Below are 22,155 nucleotides of genomic sequence, written 5' to 3'. Positions count from 1 at the left end.
CTTTCAAGACACTGTCCATTCCGTTCAACTGCTCTTCCAAGTCCTTTGCTGTCTCTGACAGAATTACAATGTCATTGGCGAACCTCAAACTTTTTATTTCTTCTCCATGGATTGTAATATCTACTCCGAACTTTTCTTTCGTTTCCTTTACTGCTTGCTCAATATACAGATTGAATAGCATCGGGGAGAGGCTACAACCCTGTCTCACTCCCTTCCCAACCACTGCTTCCCTTTCATGTCCCTCGACTCTTATAACTGCTATCTGGTTTCTGTACAAATTGTAAATAGCCTTTCGCTGCCTGTATTTTACCCCTGTCATCTTCAGAATTTGAAAGAGAGTATTCCAGTCAACATTGTCAAAAGCTTTCTCTAAGTCTACAAATGCTAGAGACGTAGGTTTGCCTTTCCTTAATCTTTCTTCTAAGATAAGTCGTAGGGTCAGTATTAGCATATAATACTTGTAATTGTAAATGAAGATATCTGATCGTTGCTAAAAATACTATCTTTCTCACATCATACATTTCTTCATTAAAAAAACATTTTCAGTACTATTCATACCGGATCCTACTCCTGTTATACCATTTTCTGCTGTTTTTGCTGTTACGTTATGTTCTCCTGACCAGAGGTACTTATCTTCTCGTCATTAAACCAGAATCCTGAATCTGACTATAGTATTATGGTCACAATTTTCTACAGTACTTAGATAACACAATTTCCTTACCTCCTTCTTCGATAATGTTTATTATAGTCAATGTTTCTCCAACTTCCTGTCCTTCCAATGCAGCTGCACATATCCATTCCCCAAAGTCCTCTTCTCTCACGTCAGTAATTCTCAGGAAACATTCACCATGGGAAAGACCATTTCCAGCATATCTATATCTGCCCTTGACTGCACTGCAGAAAAAAATATTGATAATAGTAATATTTTCTGAAACTGAGCTGTGATGTAATCATGAGCGTCGAAGATCACAGTTTGAAAGTTTCCTTATTCAACTAATTTACCAGCAACTTCATACGGACATTACACTCACCCTTTTATGTGCACTCATTGCTTCATTACATTTTCGTACAGCTGAACATACCTCGCATCCTTCTGTCCGCTGAAAGTCATGCCCCAGCCTTTCGGATGAACAAAGCGGCAGTTGTTCAGCCCGTCCCCAGTAATAGATCTGCATCCTATTGTTGTATGTCCTCGCTTCGTGGCAACAACTTCTTTCTGTATCGCCTCCAAAGGTTCCTCTGAAAATGAGAAACATTGTACGAAAATTTGTTCTAATTCAACTAAACGTATCTTGCCGCAACAAATTAACTAGTGAAGTACTACACGCGTAAAGGTGTTTTATACGAGGGCGGTTCAGAAAGTAACCTCCGATTGGTCACAGTGCGGGTCGTGGGGGGAGTAGCGACGCCATCTGTGCGTTCACGCACTCAACAGGTCAGTCGGCATCAAGCCATGGTCGAGTGAACGTCGTACCTGCGCTAGTTTAGTTTTTGTGGCAGTTTGAAATGTGTGCTGCAATAGAAAACCCCGCCAAATGTGAAGTGCGTGCTGTCATAAGGTTTTTTACAGCCAAAGGATATTCTGCAGCAGCTATTCATCGTGAGCTTTGTGCCGTGTACGGACCAAGAGTTATGAGTGAAGGAGTTGTCCGTAAATGGGTACGTTTATTTAAAAGTGGACGAGAAAACGTTCATGATGAAGAGAGGAGTGGTAGGCCATTATTGGTGACTGACGAACTCGTTCAGACAGTTGATGCAAGAGTTCGTGAAAATCGACGTTTCTCAATGTCGGAGTTGTCTACTGGTTTTCCACAGATTTCTAAGACTCTCTTGTACGAGATAGTGACAGCAAGATTGGGTTACCGTAAGTTCTGTGCACGATGGGTGCCCAAAATTCTTACCGACCACCACAAAACTCAAAGAATGGCCTCTGCATTAGACTTTCTGTCACGTTATGAGGACGAAGGAGAACCATTGTTAAACAGAATCGTCAATATCATCAATAATCAAAATGTGGTGCAGAGCAAATTACTGAAGCAAGAAAGGTGCAGTTGAATTCGGGTTGATTCAGCAGTGTGCTCCTGAAAGACACTTTTGCCTAGCTCATAAGAACTACTGTGCAATTTGCAGCATTCTGAAAAATAGTGATAACACAATAGTTTTTCAGTAATTATCGTCGGGAGTTCTAGCTCTTGCATGACCTACCAAGAGATTCTCGAACAAATCCTTAGGTGTGCACGATGTGCAAAAACAACACAAAATGGGAAAAAAATGCCCTCACCTCATGACAGGCTGTGGAGCAGTTTCCGATTCAACCCAAGATATGGGTGCAGCGCTTAGTGAAGATAACCTGTTCACCACTATCTGTGCTACCATTGCTAAGCACATCTTAGCGGTAAGCTAGATAGTCGTAACATACAGCATCATCATCAATACACACCCCGCCCCCCACCAACTGGAGACAAGTTTTGTGACTGTCTGTGCTTCCACTTCCTCTGTCTGAAGAACTGCAGAGTTAAACAGCTGAATCACATGGCTTTTGACTGCTCACTGTTTCTTTTATACAGTGACTGGCAGACTTTTCTCAAGCAATTCATTCTGCAGTACTGCAGCGCAAAGGCAGCAAGTTTCCAGCATCACTCTTTCATTTGCTATATATATGAAAACTAAACTTGTTTTCCTGTTAGACAATAAGAAAATTGTTTTTCCGTCTATGTTGATTTGTGTACAGTTTTTTTTTTTTTTTAATTTTGAACGTAGCACGCACAAAAACAAGAAGCAAGGTTTCAGAGTACAAGCAAAGGAAAAATCCGAATGCTGTTAATTTCTTATTACATCACCCTAAAAAAACATTTCTTTTGTTGTTTGTGGTCCGACGTCGAACATGAAATTAAAACAATCAGTAATCTGCATTGAAGCTGACTGGGTCGCAGTGGTTAATGTCAAACATCAGGCAAGGAATGACTTTGTTGCTCATATGACGCGTTTTATCCATCATCAGATATCGAGGAATGATTATTGCGCCTCGATATTGTGTTTCAGGTTGTATGTGAAACAAACATTCGTAGACTACAGGCTAATCTGAGTGCTGTAATCGGTCCTGGATATCTGATGGTGGATAAATTCCGAAGCGCGCATATGAGCAATAAATTCATTCCTAGCCTGATGTTTGACTTTTACCAATGCGACGCAGTCAGCCTGAATGGAGAACTAGTGATTATCAAAAACACGGTCGCCTGTACCTGAATGAGATTATGTCACATTTACGTTATTGAAATTAAAACTTTCTTGAAAATCTTTCAGTCCTTGAGACCCTTGTCTTGCCAGTATTAATAACAGGCTAAAGTGGTCGAGATCCTCGATTCCGATGATGGATGAACCGTCTGTATACATAACTAGTTTAGCTCCCGCTGCTTCGCTCCGGAGTCTGTATGGTCCGCACAGATTTTCTTTTGTTTTCCTTTAATCGAAAATTTATGTTGTTTATAAGCTGTAACACCTTCTAAGCTTTTCTCGATAATTGAGGTACACACATATTTCTTTCTGTCCAACCAAGAAGTGAAATACCAATTTTCATGTCTTTAAAACTTTTTAATATGATGAAATATTTTCTTAAAAAGTTTTATACCCTATTTCGCCTCCTTATGGGTTTAATTTCCAAAAACAGGGGAACAAGTTTTTTTTAAATATCTGACAGAACCCAAATTTAAATTTCCGTACATTTAGGTTTGAAAATGCTTCCATAAGCAAATAATCTGATAACACTTTTCGTCCCCTATATCACTTCCTTAGGGGGTTGAACTTCCAAAAACAGCGAAACACGTATTTTTTGCTTCTAACCGAGAATTCAAATTCCAATTTTTATAGATGTAGCTATAAAAATGCTTTAGTGATTCTGTAATAATGTTCTGTTTCATTTCCAAAAATGCTGAAATGTGTATTTTTTTAAATTTCTAATTGAGAAACCAAATACCAGTTTTCGCAGTTCTAGCTTCAAAATTGTTTTAATAGCGACGTATTTTCAAAAAGCCTTTCATCTACTGTTTCACCCACTTAGCAATGGAATTTCGAACAATCCCTTCTTAAACGATGCATACAGTATAAAATGCACACCCTCTCCAAATTTAAACTTTCTATTGTTAGCGATTTTGACTAGGCGATGATCAGCCAGTGAATCAGTCTGGTCCTCTTTCATCCCCCTAGCGGTTGAATTTCCAAAAACAGTGAGATTCATATTTTTTTCATTTCTAACGGAGGAATAAATACCAGTTTTGAAAGATTAGGCATTAAAAATGCTTTCACTATGAAAATATTTTCATAAAACATTTCACACCCTATTTCAACCCTTTCGGGAGAAATGCGTATTATTTTTATCTCTAACAGAGAAGCCAAAATAAAATTTTCACGGCTTTACCTTCAAAACTGCTTGGATAATTAAATATTTCCATAAAAGCTTCATCCCATATTTCACCCGCATTAGGGTTGAATTTACAAATACAATGAACCTTTTTTTTTCCAACTCCAACCGAGAAGCCAAATTCAGATTTTCATTGATTTACCTTTGAAAATACATTCATAAAGAAATATTTCCGTAAACCATTTTACCCCCTATTTCACCCCCTTAAGGGTTGAATTTCCTTAAAACACTGAAACACTTTTTTTAAATTTGTAATCGCGCAGTTAAATGCCAAAATCGCAGTTCTTTAATAATGATTTATATGAAAGAAAATTTCACCCACTGTTTCACTCCCATAGGGGCTAAATTTGCAAAAATGCAAGGGATGGATAGGGAAGGAGGTCGGCCGTGCCATTTCGAAGGAACCATCCCGGCATTTACTTGGAGCGATTTAGGGAAATCACGGAAAACCTAAATCAGGATGGCCGGATCCGGGATTGAACTGTCGTCCTCCAGAATGCGAGTCCAGTGTCCTACACACGCAGTCAATTATTTTATTTTATTTTATTTATTTATTGATTTATTTAACTTGGCATGATTATGGCCATTAGGCCTTCTCTTACATCTAACCAGGCATTCTACATATTTTGGTTTCATATATTTTAGTAGGCATGTTAAACTACATCTAGTAAAAAAATGAAATAAACAATTACGAAGGTACACTGGGAAAAATTAATACACACACAGTTTATATTCGTAGATGATAAGTACTCCAATTATTAGACATTATGAATAAAGAAAGATTTTAGATATGAATGCTAGCAGCAGTGGGTATAAGGGAAACTGTTGGTGAAGGGAGGGCAAGAATAGGGACATGATGGAACACAGTTAAATAAATATAAGAAAAAAGAAGATTGCGTGGCTAATGGAGATACAAGAAGAGGGAGAAGAGAAAGGAGCAAAATAGGAGACATTAACTTTGCTGTTTGACAGAGGGTAAGATTGGCCTTTTACGTTAATTTTGTGGAAAATATTGTGAAGATGATAGTAGTAAATACTTCAACTCCTTCTTAAAAGCAGCAAGAGACTGAATTTTGCGCAAAGTAAGGGGCAGTTTGTTCCAGAGTCGGACAGCGGCAACAGAGGAGTTTCCAAAAGTTTTTGTTTAGTGAGTGGTCACACTTAGGACACCAAATAAAAGCGACCTCGTGTTGCGATTATGATGACATGAAGGGTGTTTAATCTCTGAAGCAAGGCACTGGGGTGCTTGCGCGACGAGGAGTCGGCGAAGTAGACATAGAGTGTAGTAGTCACGCAATTTGTCCGGCCGCAGCCACCCTAGCTGGGAGTATGAAGCACTAACATGATCATATCGGCGAATGTTGCAGGTGTAACGCACACAGGCATTCATAGTTAGTTCTAACAGTCTTTTGTTTTCACTACTCATGCCACGTTGAATTACATCAAAATAGTGGAGGTTCGGTAGAATGTTTGCTTGCACGACCTGGCGTTTCACGTCCTGTGGAAATACGTTCCGAAACTTTTTGAGATCATAGAGGCAAGCGGAAGTCTTTCGGCACACTGCGACTGCATTCTCTGCACAGTTGAGACGCTCGTCCAAAGTTACACTCAAGTTCTTAACTATTTTCTGGTATGGTACTGGAATGCCGTCGAGCGGAATAGGAGGCAGCCGTTTGAGAAAATCTGAACATAGTAATTTGCGATGAGCTATTAAGATTACTTGTGATTTTTTTGCATTTAGTTTAAGCCACAGGTGTTACGCCCATGTTACCACTGAGGACAGATCATCATTCATCTGAACGATTGCAGTGTTTATATCTTCAGGTCTGACGCTTAGTTAAAGCTGGAGATCGTCGGCATAGAAATGGTATGTAACGGAGTATACTGGGGCACACTTGTATGTGGTACCAGAATAAGATAAGAATATTAATACATTAAAATGAAACTAGTATACAATAAACAATGAATGTCTCCGATAGGCTCGACAATGTGGATCGCTGACTGTGTGGGACCACAGAGACAAAGATCCTGTACTGCTTTGTTGGAGTCGTAGGTGTGTGCCTGTGAGGGAAAGACAATGGAGTAGACAGTCTTTGGGGTGTGCTGTGTGAAGCCACCAAGCGTTAGGTTAATGTAGGTATGTCAGTATTGTTGAACATGGAAGCAGAAGTCTTCATGGAAATAAGGTTAAGATTTGAATAACTATGATTTACGTTTTTGCCAGCGCGTTAGTATAGATGAGTTGGCAGACAATTTATAATTGTTGAGTAACCCCAGAACGTACGTAAACGATTTTGAGAAAAATATTTCACTTCTGTAGTGCTTTCAAGATCCGTTAACAGAGCTATGATGATTTTCATTTATGTCGCATCAATGAAGTTAGATAATACTTGGTGTTTAAATCTCATTGTTTGTGAATCAGTTGTGAGTAATGTAATTACAATTGTCACATGTTTCTGAAAACACAAACTTAACTTGCAATATAGTTTTGTTAAAAAGAAATGACTGTTAGTAATTCACCAAAATCATTACCGCCTCCCAGTCCAGTTGGATGTTCTTAAATGTTCTCGTTTATCAGCCAAATGAATTTCATGTGCATTTCAAGTATTATGGCCAGCATTGCACATTGCTGAGCCTGTAGTTAGCACATTCATATTTTTTTTTGAGAGACCAGAATATATCGCGTTACTTCCTTGCTGCTTTAGATGTGAGGCAATTTAATTTTTTTGTTATGTGAACAGGGCCTTAGGATTCAGTGCTTAAGCGGCTGAATGTATTTTGCAGTGACTGTATTTCGTTATTGGTATTGGGAGTTACATTGCCCAATCGATTCGTAAAGTTTTCCTAACAATAAGACAGAGTAAGCACACCACTTGCATTTGCAACACGACAATTCGAGTTCTGTATCCATTCCACAGTTAAGACTTCATTCAAAGTAATCTTAAGATTTCTTTATTTCACATTTTTTAAAGAACGTTACAATATTTACAGGAGAGCAGAACCGACGAAATGTCATTGACATACACTACTGGCCACTAAAATTGTTACACCACAAACATGACGTGCTACAGACGCGTATTTTAACCGACAGGAAGAGGATGCTGTGATATGCAAATGATTAGCTTTTCAGAGTCAATCAGGTGACACCTACAACGTACTGACATGAGGAAAAGTTTGCCAACCGATTTCTCATACACAAACAGCAGTTGACCGGCGTTGCCTGGTGAAACGTTGTTGTGATGCCTCGTGTAAGTAGGAGAAATGCGTACCATCACGTTTCCGACTTTGATAAAGGTCGGATTGTAGCCTATCGCGATTGCGGTTTTTCGCATCGCGACATTGCTGCTCGCGTTGGTCGAGATCCAATGACTGTTAGCAGCATATGGAATCGGTGGGTTCAGGAGGGTAAGACGGAACGCCGTGCTGAATCCCAACCGCCTCGTATCACTAACTGTCGAGATTACAGGCATCTTATCCGCATGGCTGTAACGGATCGTGCAGTCACGTCTCGATCCCTGAGTCAACAGATGGGGACGTTTGCAAGACAACCATCTGCACGAACAGTTCGACGACGTTTGCAGCAGCATGGACTATCAGCTCGTAGACCATGGCTGCGGTTACCCTTGACGCTGCATCACAGACAGGAGCGACTGCGATGGTCTACTCAACGAGGAACCTGGGTGCACGAATGGCAAAACGTCATTTTTTTCCGATGATTCCAGGTTCTGTTTACAGCATCATGATGGTCGCATCCGTGTTTGGTGACATCGCGGTGAACGCACATTGGGAGCGTGTATTCGTCATCGCCATACTGGCGTATCACTCGGCGTGATGGTATGGTGTGCCACTGGTTCGCATTGACGGCACTTTGAACAGTGGACGTTACATTTCAGATGTGTTACGACCCGTGGTGGTACCCTTCATTCGATCCCTGCGAAACGCTACATTTCAGCAAGATAATGCACGGCCGCATGTTGCAGGTCCTGTACGGGCCTTTCTGGATACAGAAAATGTTCGACTGCTGCCTTGGTTCTCACATTCTCCAGATCTGTCACCAATTGAAAACGTCTGGTCAATGGTGGCCGAGCAACTGGCTCGTCACAAGACGCCAGTCACTACTCTTGATGAACTGTGGTATCGTATTGAAGCTGCATGGGCAGCTGTACCTGTAAACGCCATCCAATCTCTGTTTGACTCAATGCCCAGGCATATCAGGGCCGTTATTACGACCAGAGGTGGCTGTTCTGGGTACTGATTTCTCAGGATCTATGCACCAAAATTGTGTGAAAATATAATCGCATGTCAGTTCTAGTATAATATATTTGTCCAAAGAATACCCGTTTATGATCTGCATTTCTTCTTGGTGTAGCAATTTTAATGGCCAGAAGTGTATATCCTACAGCTCTCTCTCTCTCTCTCTCTCTCTCTCTCTCTCTCTCTCTCTCTAGTAGCTTCTCTGATAGTGGGAGACATTTCACTGCAACTGTATCTTTTAGGGGGAGTGTATTTTTTGCAGTCTCAGTTGCATGGCACAAACAATGGATCACTATTTTACATAACGACTATCAAAATAAATCAAATAACAATAAGTATCAGTTAAAACAGATAAAAGGGGAAACCACCTACATGTCTGTGAAATTCTAACTTTCGCTAATTATTCACAACTGACGTTATACGCACAGTGTTTCAAAGACTTTGCGACAAACGTCTATAGGTGATTGGAGGGCGAATTAGAAAGTCTTTGCCCATATTTTCTTAGCTAAATTACGGCTATAAATGCGAATAATGATCATGCAAGCAAGACTAAAGGAAACTCAAGACACGTTCATAGGATCTGTCGACTTTGGAAAAGCGTTCGACAATGTGAAACGGTGCAAAATATTGGAAATTCTAGAAAAATTGGGTGTAAATTATAAGGAAAGACAGGTAATATACAATATGTTCAAGGACCAAGAGGGAACGATAAGAATTACATGATCTGCTGAACGAAATGAACGATCTAATGAGTACAGAAAATATATTGATATTCATCATTTTATATACGAAGACAGCAACTTGTTCTCGAAAGAATAGTTACTGTTAATGACCGTGCAGCTTTTTTCTGGAATAAATGATGACTAACTGACAACCTCAGCTGCCGACAGGTGTTGTTGATATACCTCGATGTGGACAGTTGAAAATGTGTGCCCCGACCGGGACTCGAACCCGGGTTTGAGTCCCGGTCGGGGCACACATTTTCAACTGTCCACATCGAGGTATATGAACAACACCTGTCGGCAGCTGAGGTTGTCAGTTAGTCATCATTTATTCATCATTTTGTTTTGCAGCACCTTGTATTGGCGGTGTTTGCAGTTAAAATTGTTGGATGTGAGGTCCGCCAGTTATGCAAAACACCGTTTTTTCTCAGTAGCCAAACATGTTTCGGCACCACTGTGCCATCATCATTTATTCTGAAATGTGAACATTATGTTAAATGATTATAAAATTATGTGCATTTTTAGTTCGAACAAGAGAGCGTTTCTTTTTGTAAATACCTTTACATTTGGTGTGCATGAATTTTCTGCGTCACTTGTGTGTTAACTATTACAGGTAGCTTGCCATCCGCAACCAAACGATGTTGATGAGAAAGTTTTTTTGTTGGGAGTTAACCTATCTTGTAGAATGTAATTTAGTTCTTCTTGGTGTAGCAGTTTTAATGGAAAGTAGTGCATAAAGAAAACAAAAGTAGGCCTAAGACTGATCCTTGTGGCACTCCTGAGGAGACATGTTTCCATTTACGACAATGCCATTTATATGTAGAGATTAAGTTCGTATGGAACCGTCAGTGCGCGAGTCCAACTGGTACCTGGCCAATTTCTGAACCTCGCCCGCTCCCGGTCGGTCTTACGCGGACGGCGGCGCGCAGCGCACGTACCTATGATCTGGACGTCTATGGTGGCGTAGAGGTCGCCGTCGATGTGGTCGGGCACGCCCATGTAGCAGGTCCAGCGGCCCGAGTCCCGCGGCTGGGCGGTGAAGCGCACGCTGCACGAGCCCAGGGAGAGGCCGTCGCCGAAGTAGCTGTAGCGGCCGAAGCCGAACATCTCCGGCGTGACCAGCGAGCCGTCCGGATGGCGGAACCAGCAGGAGCCCAGCGAGACGGGCGCGCGGCAGCCCACCGTCACGTTGACGCCGCTCAGCTCCACCACGCTCTCCGTCAGCGGCTCTCCCCGCGTCACCGGATCGGGCACTGCGGGGAACCAGCGCGGCCGAAGCCGCGGCAGCTTAGCCACAGAGGTCGCGAGTTTCAACAATGATGAAGTATTCTCGGGTTATCAGCCGAGTCGAGGCGTCGTGAAAGGTATGTGCTGAGATTCGATCAGGATAGAGCTAGTGAAAAATGTCGATAGTTCCCAACCGCAAGGTTGGACGAGTAGTACATCTTCGAGTAGTAAGCTCTTTGACAGCTAGGTGAACGCGGTAAAAGTTTGAGTAGTGGTGAGGAGATGCGCAGACACAGCAGACGTGTTTCGAGTCGGAGCTAGATGCCTGCAGGAGGCAGCCGGGTCGTGACAGCATCAAAGTAAGAATTGGCGCTATGCACATAATAAGCTATATATTGAGCGAAACTCGGCACATACCTGGGGAAACTAGAAAGAATAATTAATAAAATAGGTTTTCTTTGGTTAAATAATGTCTAAAAGCTAGATAGAAATCCCATTGTTGATGCAATAAGCGTTTTGTGAAACTTTCTCGTAAATCCATGCTATAGAAATGGTTCAAATGGCTCTGAGCACTATGGGACTTAACATATGAGGTCATCAGTCCCCTAGAACTTAGAACTACTTAAACCGAACTAACCTTGCTAACCTAAGGACATCACACACATCTATGCCCGAGGCAGGATTCGAACCTGCGACCGTAGCCATGCTATAACAGTTTTTTTTAATTTTTTTTATTTTTTAGTTTTTCACATGTGCCTTAAAAGTTTGAGCAATAAATATTTTTTAGACAAAATTAGAGTTTCATCTCACACTTTATGTCGTTCTCCGCATCCTGTGCTTGCATGGAACCAAAAGATACATTAAAGTAAAGTTCCCATGAGTTAAGCTAATAATTTCATTTATCAGAGTAAAATAATCTATATGCCACTGCACAGTTGGAAAATTATTCAGATCAGGACAGAATTTTTATTAAGTAACAAACAGGGCCAAAATGAGTAAAGTTATCTAGAATGACAATTTTATGCCATTGCACTACGGCTGAGTTCAATATGTGTTTTACTGTCGGCTAAACGGGAAGGAGTGCACGAGCTAAGTCCACAGACGCAGTCAGATGCAGGTTGGTGACTTTCATTTATTTTTACCATTAAACTTTCATGCAGTCAGATGTGTATTTTGAGTATTAATTTTCCAACAATATTTTCATGCAGTCAGATAAAGTTCAGTTCAGTTAAATACGCAGTCAGATGCAAGTTTTATTAAAGACTAAAGCAGTCACATGCATTTCAGTCTAGTTTAAATAGAGAATATTTGTTAACAACACTTTCAGTCATTCTGCGGCTACGTTTCGACAAGTTTCTTACTTGTTATCTTCAGGAGAAGCGGGGAATTGGAAATTTGTAGTAAGTTCCAATGGGACCAAACTGCTGAGGTCATCGGTTCTTAGGTTTACACACTACTTAATCTAACTGAAACCCACTTACGCTAAGGACAACATACCCACCCATGCCCAAAGGAGGACTTGTAATATTATTGGATTTCAACTACTTTGCATGTGATATATTTGTCATTAAAGAAAAGGACAACCAACCAGCTGTAGTTCGTAACGATGCTAAGCATCACAGCGCGAGAGTAAAGAGATGAAATATATTTTTTTAATGTGCTCCTATACCAAAACGCGCGTCCAGCGTTTAAATACTCTAAATAAACACTATGACCCGCTGGGCGCCGATATTTAAAATCATTGCCGCAGCGCTTGATAGCAAGAAGCTGCGAAACAGAAGAAAGAACAATCTATCTTTTGTTACGAAATATTCTAGATACTTCATTAACCCTCGTACTTTTGGTCGCCGACATGTTAAGACGTACTACATAGCATTACTAAAAGTTGTATTTTTATTTTGTGTAAAAACTATGTGAAAACGAAAACAAGCATCTTGGTAACTCGGGTGTGGATACAATGTACTTACGGACGCGCAAGGAAATTTAATTTTAAGAAGGAACGGACTGACAAAGCAGCGATTATTTGACTGCGCCATTTGCAAAAGAAATATCAGATTTAAGTCATACATTTATTGTGTATTTGTCAATGTGTAGAAGTTTAAAGCCAATTTGTTCAAAATATATTAATATTTTACGTTGCAGTAATTTTATTCTTATTCTTTTCTTTCACTAACCAAAAATGATCTTCAAATTGTATATGAGCTTTGTTACAGGTTCGCTCTTTATCGCGGTGTCTCGATTGTATTTAGAAGACCACTAATGTGTTCAACATCCGATCTGTTAACCTTTCTCTTACGAAATTCCACTAATTTGCTTTTATTTCCATTTTTATATTCAAATAGGTCCCTTACGTATTTTAATTGAAGATTCAGATTGCGTGAAGGCAATCCGGGTCAAAAGGTCAATTATTCGCGTAATCCATCCGTACGTCTCCTGAACATAATCGAGAACCGAAGCGTCGGTGATCAATTAATAATCTCTCTCTCTTTTCACGTCGTACTAAAAAACGGCCACACAGGATAGCCGTAAGTACGCAATCTAGCATTAGGTTGCATTTTGTCACTAAATATTACCAACCAACAGTTACAGCATCACTATTATTAATAAGCAAATTCCTAACGCCAAAGACTCGGACCTCCGACGGGGGGAGCGGCGCGAGCCGTGCAAGGCGCCCGCTCAGGTGAAGTTACTTCGCCTGAAGAAGGCAACTACGAAACTTGTTGAAACGTAGCCGCAGGATGACGCTTCGACTCGGCTGCACTTCACCTGAAGATGCAAGTGGGAAACTTGTCGAAAACTAACGCCTCGATACGGCTGCAGTTCGCAAGAAGATGATAGGTAGGAAAGTTGTTGAAACGTAGCCGCACAACGACGCCTAGAGTCGGCTGATAACCCGAGAAGACTTCATCGTCGAGATTCACAGAGAAAGTCTAAATTGGCAAGTTTCAATAAGTTTGCTGACAAACAAAAATACGTCTACTTCGGCGGTAAAAATGTTGTTGTTGTCGTCTTCAGTCCAGAGACTCGTTTTGCAGCTCTCCATGCTACTCTATCCTGTGCAAGCTTCTTCATCTCCCAGTACTTACTGCAACCTACATCCTTCTGAATCCGTTTAGTGTATTCATCTCTTGGTCTCCCTCTATGATTTGTTCCCTCCACGCTGCCCTCCAATACAAAATTGGTGATCCCTTGATGCCTCAGAATATGCCCTACCAACCGATCCCTTCTTCTAGTCAAGTTGCGCCACAAATTTCTCTTCTCCCCAATTCTATTCAATACCTCCTCATTAGTTATGTGATCTACCCATCTAATCTTCAACATTCTTCTGTAGCACCACATTTCGAAAGCTTCTAATCTCTTCTTGTCTAAACTATTTATCATCCACGTTTCACTTCCATACATGGCCACACTCCATACAAATACTCTCAGAAACGACTTGCTGACATTTAAATCTATACTCGATGTTAACAAATTTCTCTTCTTCAGAAACGCTTTCCTTGCCATTGCCAGTCTACATTTTAAGTCCTCTCTACTTCGACCATTATCAGCTATTTTGCTCCCCAAATAGCAAACCTCATTTACTACTTTAAGTGTCTCATTTCCTAATCTAATTCCTTCCAGTTCCAGTGTAATATATTTGTCCAATGAATAGCCGTTTATCATCTGCATTTCTTCTTGGTGTAGCAATTTTAATGACTAGTAGTGTATATTAGTATCTGCAAGGATGTTTATACACTCCTGGAAATGGAAAAAAGAACACATTGACACCGGTGTGTCAGACCCACCATACTTGCTCCGGACGCTGCGAGAGGGCTGTACAAGCAATGATCACACGCACGGCACAGCGGACACACCAGGAACCGTGGTGTTGGCCGTCGAATGGCGCTAGCTGCGCAGCATTTGTGCACCGCCGCCGTCAGTGTCAGCCAGTTTGTCGTGGCATACGGAGCTCCATCGCAGTCTTTAACACTGGTAGCATGCCGCGACAGCCTTGTCGTGAACCGTATGTGCAGTTGATGGACTTTGAGCGAGGGCGTATAGTGGGCATGCGGGAGGCCGGGTGGACGTACCGCCGAATTGCTCAACACGTGGGGCGTGAGGTCTCCACAGTACATCGATGTTGTCGCCAGTGGTCGGCGGAAGGTGCACGTGCCCGTCGACCTGGGACCGGACCGCAGCGACGCACGGATGCACGCCAAGACCGTAGGATCCTACGCAGTGCCGTAGGGGACCGCACCGCCACTTCCCAGCAAATTAGGGACACTGTTGCTCCTGGGGTATCGACGAGGACCATTCGCAACCGTCTCCATGAAGCTGGGCTACGGTCCCGCACACCGTTAGGCCGTCTTCCGCTCACGCCCCAACATCGTGCAGCCCGCCTCCAGTGGTGTCGCGACAGGCGTGAATGGAGGGACGAATGGAGACGTGTCGTCTTCAGCGATGAGAGTCGCTTCTGCCTTGGTGCCAATGATGGTCGTATGCGTGTTTGGCGCCGTGCAGGTGAGCGCCACAATCAGGACTGCATACGACCGAGGCACACAGGGCCAACACCCGGCATCATGGTGTGGGGAGCGATCTCCTACACTGGCCGTACACCACTGATGATCGTCGAGGGGACACTGAATAGTGCACGGTACATCCAAACCGTCATCGAACCCATCGTTCTACCATTCCTAGACCGGCAAGGGAACTTGCTGTTCCAACAGGACAATGCACGTCCGCATGTATCCCGTGCCACCCAACGTGCTCTAGGAGGTGTAAGTCAACTACCCTGGCCAGCAAGATCTCCGGATCTGTCCCCCATTGAGCATGTTTGGGACTGGATGAAGCGTCGTCTCACGCGGTCTGCACGTCCAGCACGAACGCTGGTCCAACTGAGGCGCCAGGTGGAAATAGCATGGCAAGCCGTTCCACAGGACTACATCCAGCATCTCTACGATCGTCTCCATGGGAGAATAGCAGCCTGCATTGCTGCGAAAGGTGGATATACACTGTACTAGTGCCGACATTGTGCATGCTCTGTTGCCTGTGTCTATGTGCCTGTGGTTCTGTCAGTGTGATCATGTGATGTATCTGACCCCAGGAATGTGTCAATAAAGTTTCCCCTTCCTGGGACACTGAATTCACGGTGTTCTTATTTCAATTTCCAGGAGTGTATTATGAAGCTATTCAAGGTGTTTCCAGAGCAACTGTCAGTATTCAGGGATGTGTCAGGAAGAATCATTTGAAGGCAGAAAGTCTAGTAAACAGTTGCTCTAAAATGCATACTTTAAGAGCTATGTGCACTTCTTCATCTTAGGTACTGTGAAACAAATCTATTATACTTTAAGCTCTTTATTTTCTGCAGTTTGAGAGGTGGCGCAGTATGGACCAAACCAGAAGAAAAATGTCCATTAAACATGTGCTCAAGTGTGCATACCTTAAGAGATATGAGCACTTGTTCATTTTCGCTACTCTGAAACGCATCTCTTCTACTGAAGAAAAGCTCATAGCTCTTAAAGTACACATACTGGAGCAAGTGTTTGATACCAATATCTTTGTTTTGGTCCCTACAGCCTCTAACCAAAAGATGGGAAGCTACAAAAAAAATATAAAATGAAAAAGACCTCGTACCTCTTACGGTATGCATTTTAGAGCTCATGTTTACTAAACTTCTTTGCTTTGAGTGATCCTTCCTCTCCCTTTACTGAATACTGAACAATCCTCGTTGAAAAAATTGTTTTACTTAAAGAAATTCAAAGAAAATTTACCAATGATCACAAATATTTCTCGGGAAAAACCTTAGACAGGTAACAGTTTATGCTTAAATCATAACTAATTGTCACCAAACAATTAAAAAAATGGTGTGTTGTATGCTTTCTGATCACGTCTCCTCATTTTTTACCGCAACAGAATTATTGGTGATGGGTGCAAACCAGGGGCAAAAGAGAGACAGAGCTTCAATAATTATATATACATACTTTACTTATGCGAATAAATACGAATTGGAATCGTTTTGTTTTGTAAGCCGGCTTGCGCTTCCACAGTATTCTACCAATGACTCTTAGTTCCCAACTAACTTCCCCATCCAGGTATTCGTATGGGTTGAATGACTGTGATGGTAACTCACCGGTACTATAGGTGTAAGATAAAACCTTTCTGCATGTTGCGACGTGTACAATTTTACGAGTCCGCCACAGTATCCAAGTGGCCAACGCGACAAACCCTGATGCGGGAGACCAGGGTTTGTTTGCTGGCACTGCCAGGTAGTTTTTCTTGTAGGGAGGACTGGCCTGGAATGCATATAACCTCGTGAGACCGACTGAGGAACACCTCAGCCTATTACTAGCGGTTCCGAAGTCAGAACGCCGCCAACGTCTGCGACTGCCCTGTGTATTGAATTCGATGAGGGATTAGTGTGGATGAAACGGCGACCCCAGTCTGTCGACCATCGCGTGGTTTTCAGTGCCTGATCGTGAGGTTACCTTTTTTTTTAGAATTTTACGTTACTGAAAATTTAAAGCAACTGATCACTCTTTGCGCAACCTTGAGATGTCAGGGAAGTGTATTTTACACTGAGCCGCTAGAATATTATGACCACCTACCTTATAGCCCATACGTTCACCTTTGGCAGGATAACAGAGGCGACTCATCGTGGCATGGAAGAAATGAGGCCTTGGTAGTGGGGGGCGGGGAGTTGGTATTACATCTGTACATACAAGTCAACTAAATCCTGTGAGTTACTGCGACAGGGTGATGAGTTCTGAGGCCATGTTCAATCGCATCTCAGATGTGCTCGATTGGATTCAGATCCGGCGAGTCGGGGTCCAGCATATCAACTGGAACTTTTCACTGTGTTCCTCGAACCACTCCATCACACTCCTGGCCTTGTGACATGGTGCTTTACCTTGTTGAACACTGCCAGTGAGAAAGCATAATCGTCATGTATGTGGCGTGCAACCAGTGTACGATACTCCCTGGCCGTTGTGGCGCGTTGCTCGAGCTCCACTGGACACATGGATGCCCGTGATGATCCCCAGAGCATAATGGAGCCGCCGCCAGCATGTTCTCTGTCCTGCAGTACAGGTGTTAAGGTGCTGTTCTCCTGAAAGATGACAGATTCGCGCCCTTCCATCGGCATGACGAAGAAGGTATCAGGATTCATCGGACCATGCAACGCTCTGCCACTGCGGCAACGTCCAGTAGCGATGGTCTCATACCCATTTCGGCCGAGGTTGCCGATGTCGTAATGTTAACATTGGCACTTGCATGGGTCGTCAGCTGTGGAGGCCCATCATTAGGAGTGTTCGGTGCACTGTGTGTTCAGACACACTTGTACTCTGCCCATCATTAAAGTCTGATGTTAGTTCAGCCACAGTTCATCGCCTGTCCTGTTTACCACTCTGCCCAGCCTGCGGCGTCCGATATCTGTAATGAGGGATGGCCGCCCAACCACACGACATCTGGTTTCACCTTGGTTTCGCCGCGTGTTCAGGACACTCACCACTGCAGTGTTCAAGACACTCACCACTGCACGTCTCGAACATCCGACAAGTCGTGCTGTTTCCGAAATGAACGTGCTGAGCCTCTAGGGCATCACAATCTTCCCTCTGCGAAACTCAGATACTCGTAGATCATGCACGTGCCCCATTCTACACACGGACGTCACGCGCACTGATACTGGATGCAACCTGCCAGTGCGTGACTAGCAGTCATTCCACGCCAGGTGACGTTCGGTCGGTGGTCATGATGATCTGTTTGATCAGTGTGTATTTGTACAGTTTTCTTCAGGCAGTTCATCATCTGAGGTTACTACTGATGTTGTTTCTCAGGTCGTTGATAGACAACACGCATAGTCCCCAACACACATCCTTGGGGCAGCTTCTAATCAAATTGCGGGCACATGGCTTATAATCTCAGGTATGCGACTGGATTCGTAGCTTCCTGCCATATAGGTCATAGATCATAGTATACGGCGGAAAGTTATTTAGGGAAACTGAAGCTACATTTGGCGATCCCCATGGAAGTGTTATAGGCCCTCTGCTGTTCCTAATCTATATGAACGATCTAGGAAACAATTTGAGCAGGATGCTTAGATTGTTTGCAAATTATGCTATGGTTTACTGTCTAGTTAAGCCAACAGAAGATCAAAACCAACCGGTCTGCGTGGTGCCAAAAAGTGGCGATTGACTCTCAACAATAATATGTGTGAAGCATGTCAGTTACACAATAAATCATACAAATTTTAAGACTGTTGATGAAACTAAATAGCTAGTAATTACAATTACTTGCTGTATTTTACGTACTATAAGAAGCTACGGACTATAAGACGTACCTTAACTTTTAAGCAATAATGTTTCTACCATTTATATTAATAGATTGTAAAGCCAGACTAAAAAAAAGTATTAGTTTGTAAAATCGAACTGATCTTTAAAATCCCTCAAAAGAGTCATCTTCTAGTTTTGGCCATTTTGCATTCAGTCCTCAATTTGCATATTTAGGTTTTTTCAATTCTTCTTTACTAGCCCGCCATCGCCAATGTTTTTCTGTCAGTGGAGCGTCGAAATGCCACTCGGCTCCTTTGTTTCCATGTTTTTCTGCATATGCGATTGCTTTCAACTTACAGCTCGCATCATATGAGTACCTTTTATTTTTTTTTTTTTCATTACGAAGCTAGCTGCTAACAAAATGTTGTACTGTTACTTACTACACAAGCTACTCTCATTTCAAGTTCACTGGCACCGTAGACCGCAGTGACGCATCATAGACTGGAGAGTGTTCTGGGTTTGTGATGGCAGGGCGATAAGGAGACCGTGTCAGCAAGCTAGTGAATCCCCGCAACTCATGCTAGTCGTATCGGTGCAGTGCTCCTGCCAGTTGAATCCAATGTTGCCAGATGGAAAGAGGTTTCCCGTGGCATCGAATATATGGCCATTTTGAAGACAGACGGGAATTTTAAATCAAACGCTGGACATTTTTATATTAATTTCGAGTATAAGACGCACCTGAAGTTTGGAGGCGATTTTTCGAAGAAAAACGTACGTCTTACAGTCCGCAAAATACGGTAAATTGTAGCCATCATAGAGAGAAGTCGTGGAGAACCCGAAACAAGGTTGCATTTTACTGGCAAAAGACTTAAACATAGCAACGAATCTACTAAAAATACCGCCTACATTACGCTTGTCAGTCCTCTTCTCGAATATTACTTAGCGGTATGGAATACTTGCCGATGTAAAAATTCAAGCTTCTACGTCATGCAATCAAACGGTGCGGTCATTTATGCTACAGATCTTAATATCTTACCATTATCGATATCGGTAACAGGAAAAATCATCGAAATTCTCGACTGCCGGGAGGGATGAACTATCTACATACATAATTACGTTCTTACGGAGTCCTCGGTCCGCGAGTCCCACTACCTCTTATGCGGATTTTATTTACCACAGGAGAACTCTTGGTTGTAACACTCGTCTTCCAGCTTTTGTACAAAATGTGTTGTACTGGATGCTTGTAGTGTAAGTATTTCGGAAGTTATCAAAGCTGATGTGCTCCAGATAAAAGAATATGTAGATTATCTGGAGATAATGCTGATAATGTGTCGGACCACAAACAATGTAAAATCGTTTGACAAATAAGCAGATAGCTATGTTTTTGATAGGACATTTGTGATGCTAATTATCTCTTATCCGGAACGTATTTTGACGGTTTACGAGGCTGTTTCTTTTCAGTATCGCGAGTTTTCGTACTGCAGTCCGAGAAAGACACTATCGAAGGTACGTTTCTTTACGTTTCATTACTATTAATGGCGTACTTCCAATATCGTCTTTGGAAGGTTGCCCCTTGCCTATAATTCTTGTTTTAATTCAAATTCGTAATGGGGGAATATTCAAAGTTTAAGTGAGATATGAAAGCCAAATTTAAATAAAATCATGTGTTCTGAATGATTTAGTATATTTCAAAATCCACCATGCGAAATTATTAAATTCATATTTCACTTGAAAACAAGAAGTGAGCCTGTGTATCACTGTATAATTTCTCCCATTCTTTCACTACTGTCACACTATGTATCAGGACAAAACTTGGAGATAAGGAGTGACCCTGGCTATCAGTGTTAAGGTTCTCCCATACTTTCAGTACTGTCACACTGTGTATCAGGACTAAGCTACCACAGTAAAAAATTACTCACTCATACAGTGGACATTGCAAAAGTTTTTATTTATTTATAAAAAAAGATCTACCGGTGCTGTAGCCCAGATGTTTCCAACTAACACAGCACACCCTATAGAACTTCAGTCTTCAGAACTGTTGTTTCGATTATTGGATTATGGTGTGGGGCTGTTTTCCGCGGTTACGATCTGGTTTCCTAAATGCGGAAGAATATCAGCATATTTTTACAGCATCGTGTACAGTGTACAGTAGGGAAACCGGAAACGGTGATTGTTTGCATCTACATGTACATCATACTCCGCCAACGGCCTAACGGTGTGTAGCAGAGCGTACTTCTGCTACTACTAGCTGCTCCACTTGCGAATGGCGCGTGTGACGAATTATTGTCCGTAAGCCTCTGTGTTAGCTCTAATGTCTCATCATGCGTGACAGCGCACCCTTTCACAATGCAGGATCTGTGAGACAATTGTTTGCGGACGACTACTTTCCTGACGTGGAGTTTAGTAACCAGGATCCCCTGGAACACCTCTGGGATTAGTTGGAAAGTAAACTTCGTCCCAGACTCCAATGTCAACCAGAACTACATTCTCTGCTGTCGGCTCTGGGGGAAGAATGACCTATCAGTCCTTCACAGACGTACAGACGCTTCACTGAAAGCGTCCTCAACAGGGTTCAAGAAGTCATAAAGGCGAAGGTGGACGCACTTCGTGCTAATGGGGGCTAATAGGTGTCTGCGAAATGCAATGGAAGACTGTGATTTGGAAGGAGGTGGGACAGGTCGGCAGGCGGATGGAATATAGCTGAGCAAAGGAAACTCTTCGCTGCATTCCCAGACACGATGAACGGGAAGAGGATGGGCCACGCTGGAGTGTATGCAGGAGCAAAACGCAAGACTGTACCACATCATGGACAGCTAATCGTAATCAGATTCTGTTGTTGAATTTTAGAATATGTTTTTTTTGCTCGCGTATCATGTCATTTCTGGAAACCCAGAATCTACTCTGTAGGAATCAACATAGATTCCGTAAACAGAGATCGTGTGAGACCCAACTCGCTTTATTTGTTCATGAGACCCAGAAAATATTAGATACAGGCTCCCAGGTAGATGCCGTTTTCCTTGACTTCCGGAGGGCGTTCGATACAGTTTCGCATTGTCGCCTGATAAAGTGAGAGCCTACGGAATATCAGACCAGCTGTGTGTCTGGATTGAAGAGTTTTTAGCAAACAAAACACAGCATGTTGTTCTCAATGGAGAGACGTCTACAGACGATAAAGTAACCTCTGGCGTGCCACAGGGGAGTGTTATGGGACCACTGCTTTCGACAATATATATAAATGACGCAGTAGATAGTGTCGGAAGTTCCATGCGGCTTTACGCGGATGATGCTG

General features: G+C 42.5%; 1 protein-coding gene across 1 annotated transcript in view; it reads right to left on the bottom strand.

The window, feature by feature from the left end:
- LOC124606960 overlaps window positions 1-22,155 on the bottom strand; it is a 197,208-nt gene that overhangs the window by 12,667 nt on the left and 162,386 nt on the right. Inside the window, exons 7-9 of the mRNA XM_047139098.1 lie at window positions 10,332-10,646; window positions 1,083-1,239; window positions 722-894 (exon numbers count right to left, since the gene is read on the bottom strand). Of these exons, the coding sequence (XP_046995054.1) occupies window positions 722-894; window positions 1,083-1,239; window positions 10,332-10,646 (645 nt within the window). The remainder of the gene's footprint in view (window positions 1-721; window positions 895-1,082; window positions 1,240-10,331; window positions 10,647-22,155) is intronic.

The sequence above is a fragment of the Schistocerca americana genome, chromosome 3 (genome assembly GCF_021461395.2).
Source record: "Schistocerca americana isolate TAMUIC-IGC-003095 chromosome 3, iqSchAmer2.1, whole genome shotgun sequence".
Lineage (NCBI taxonomy): Eukaryota > Metazoa > Arthropoda > Insecta > Orthoptera > Acrididae > Schistocerca > Schistocerca americana.
Note: the sequence above shows the minus strand (reverse complement) of the source record. Positions and strands in the feature narration are given on the sequence as shown.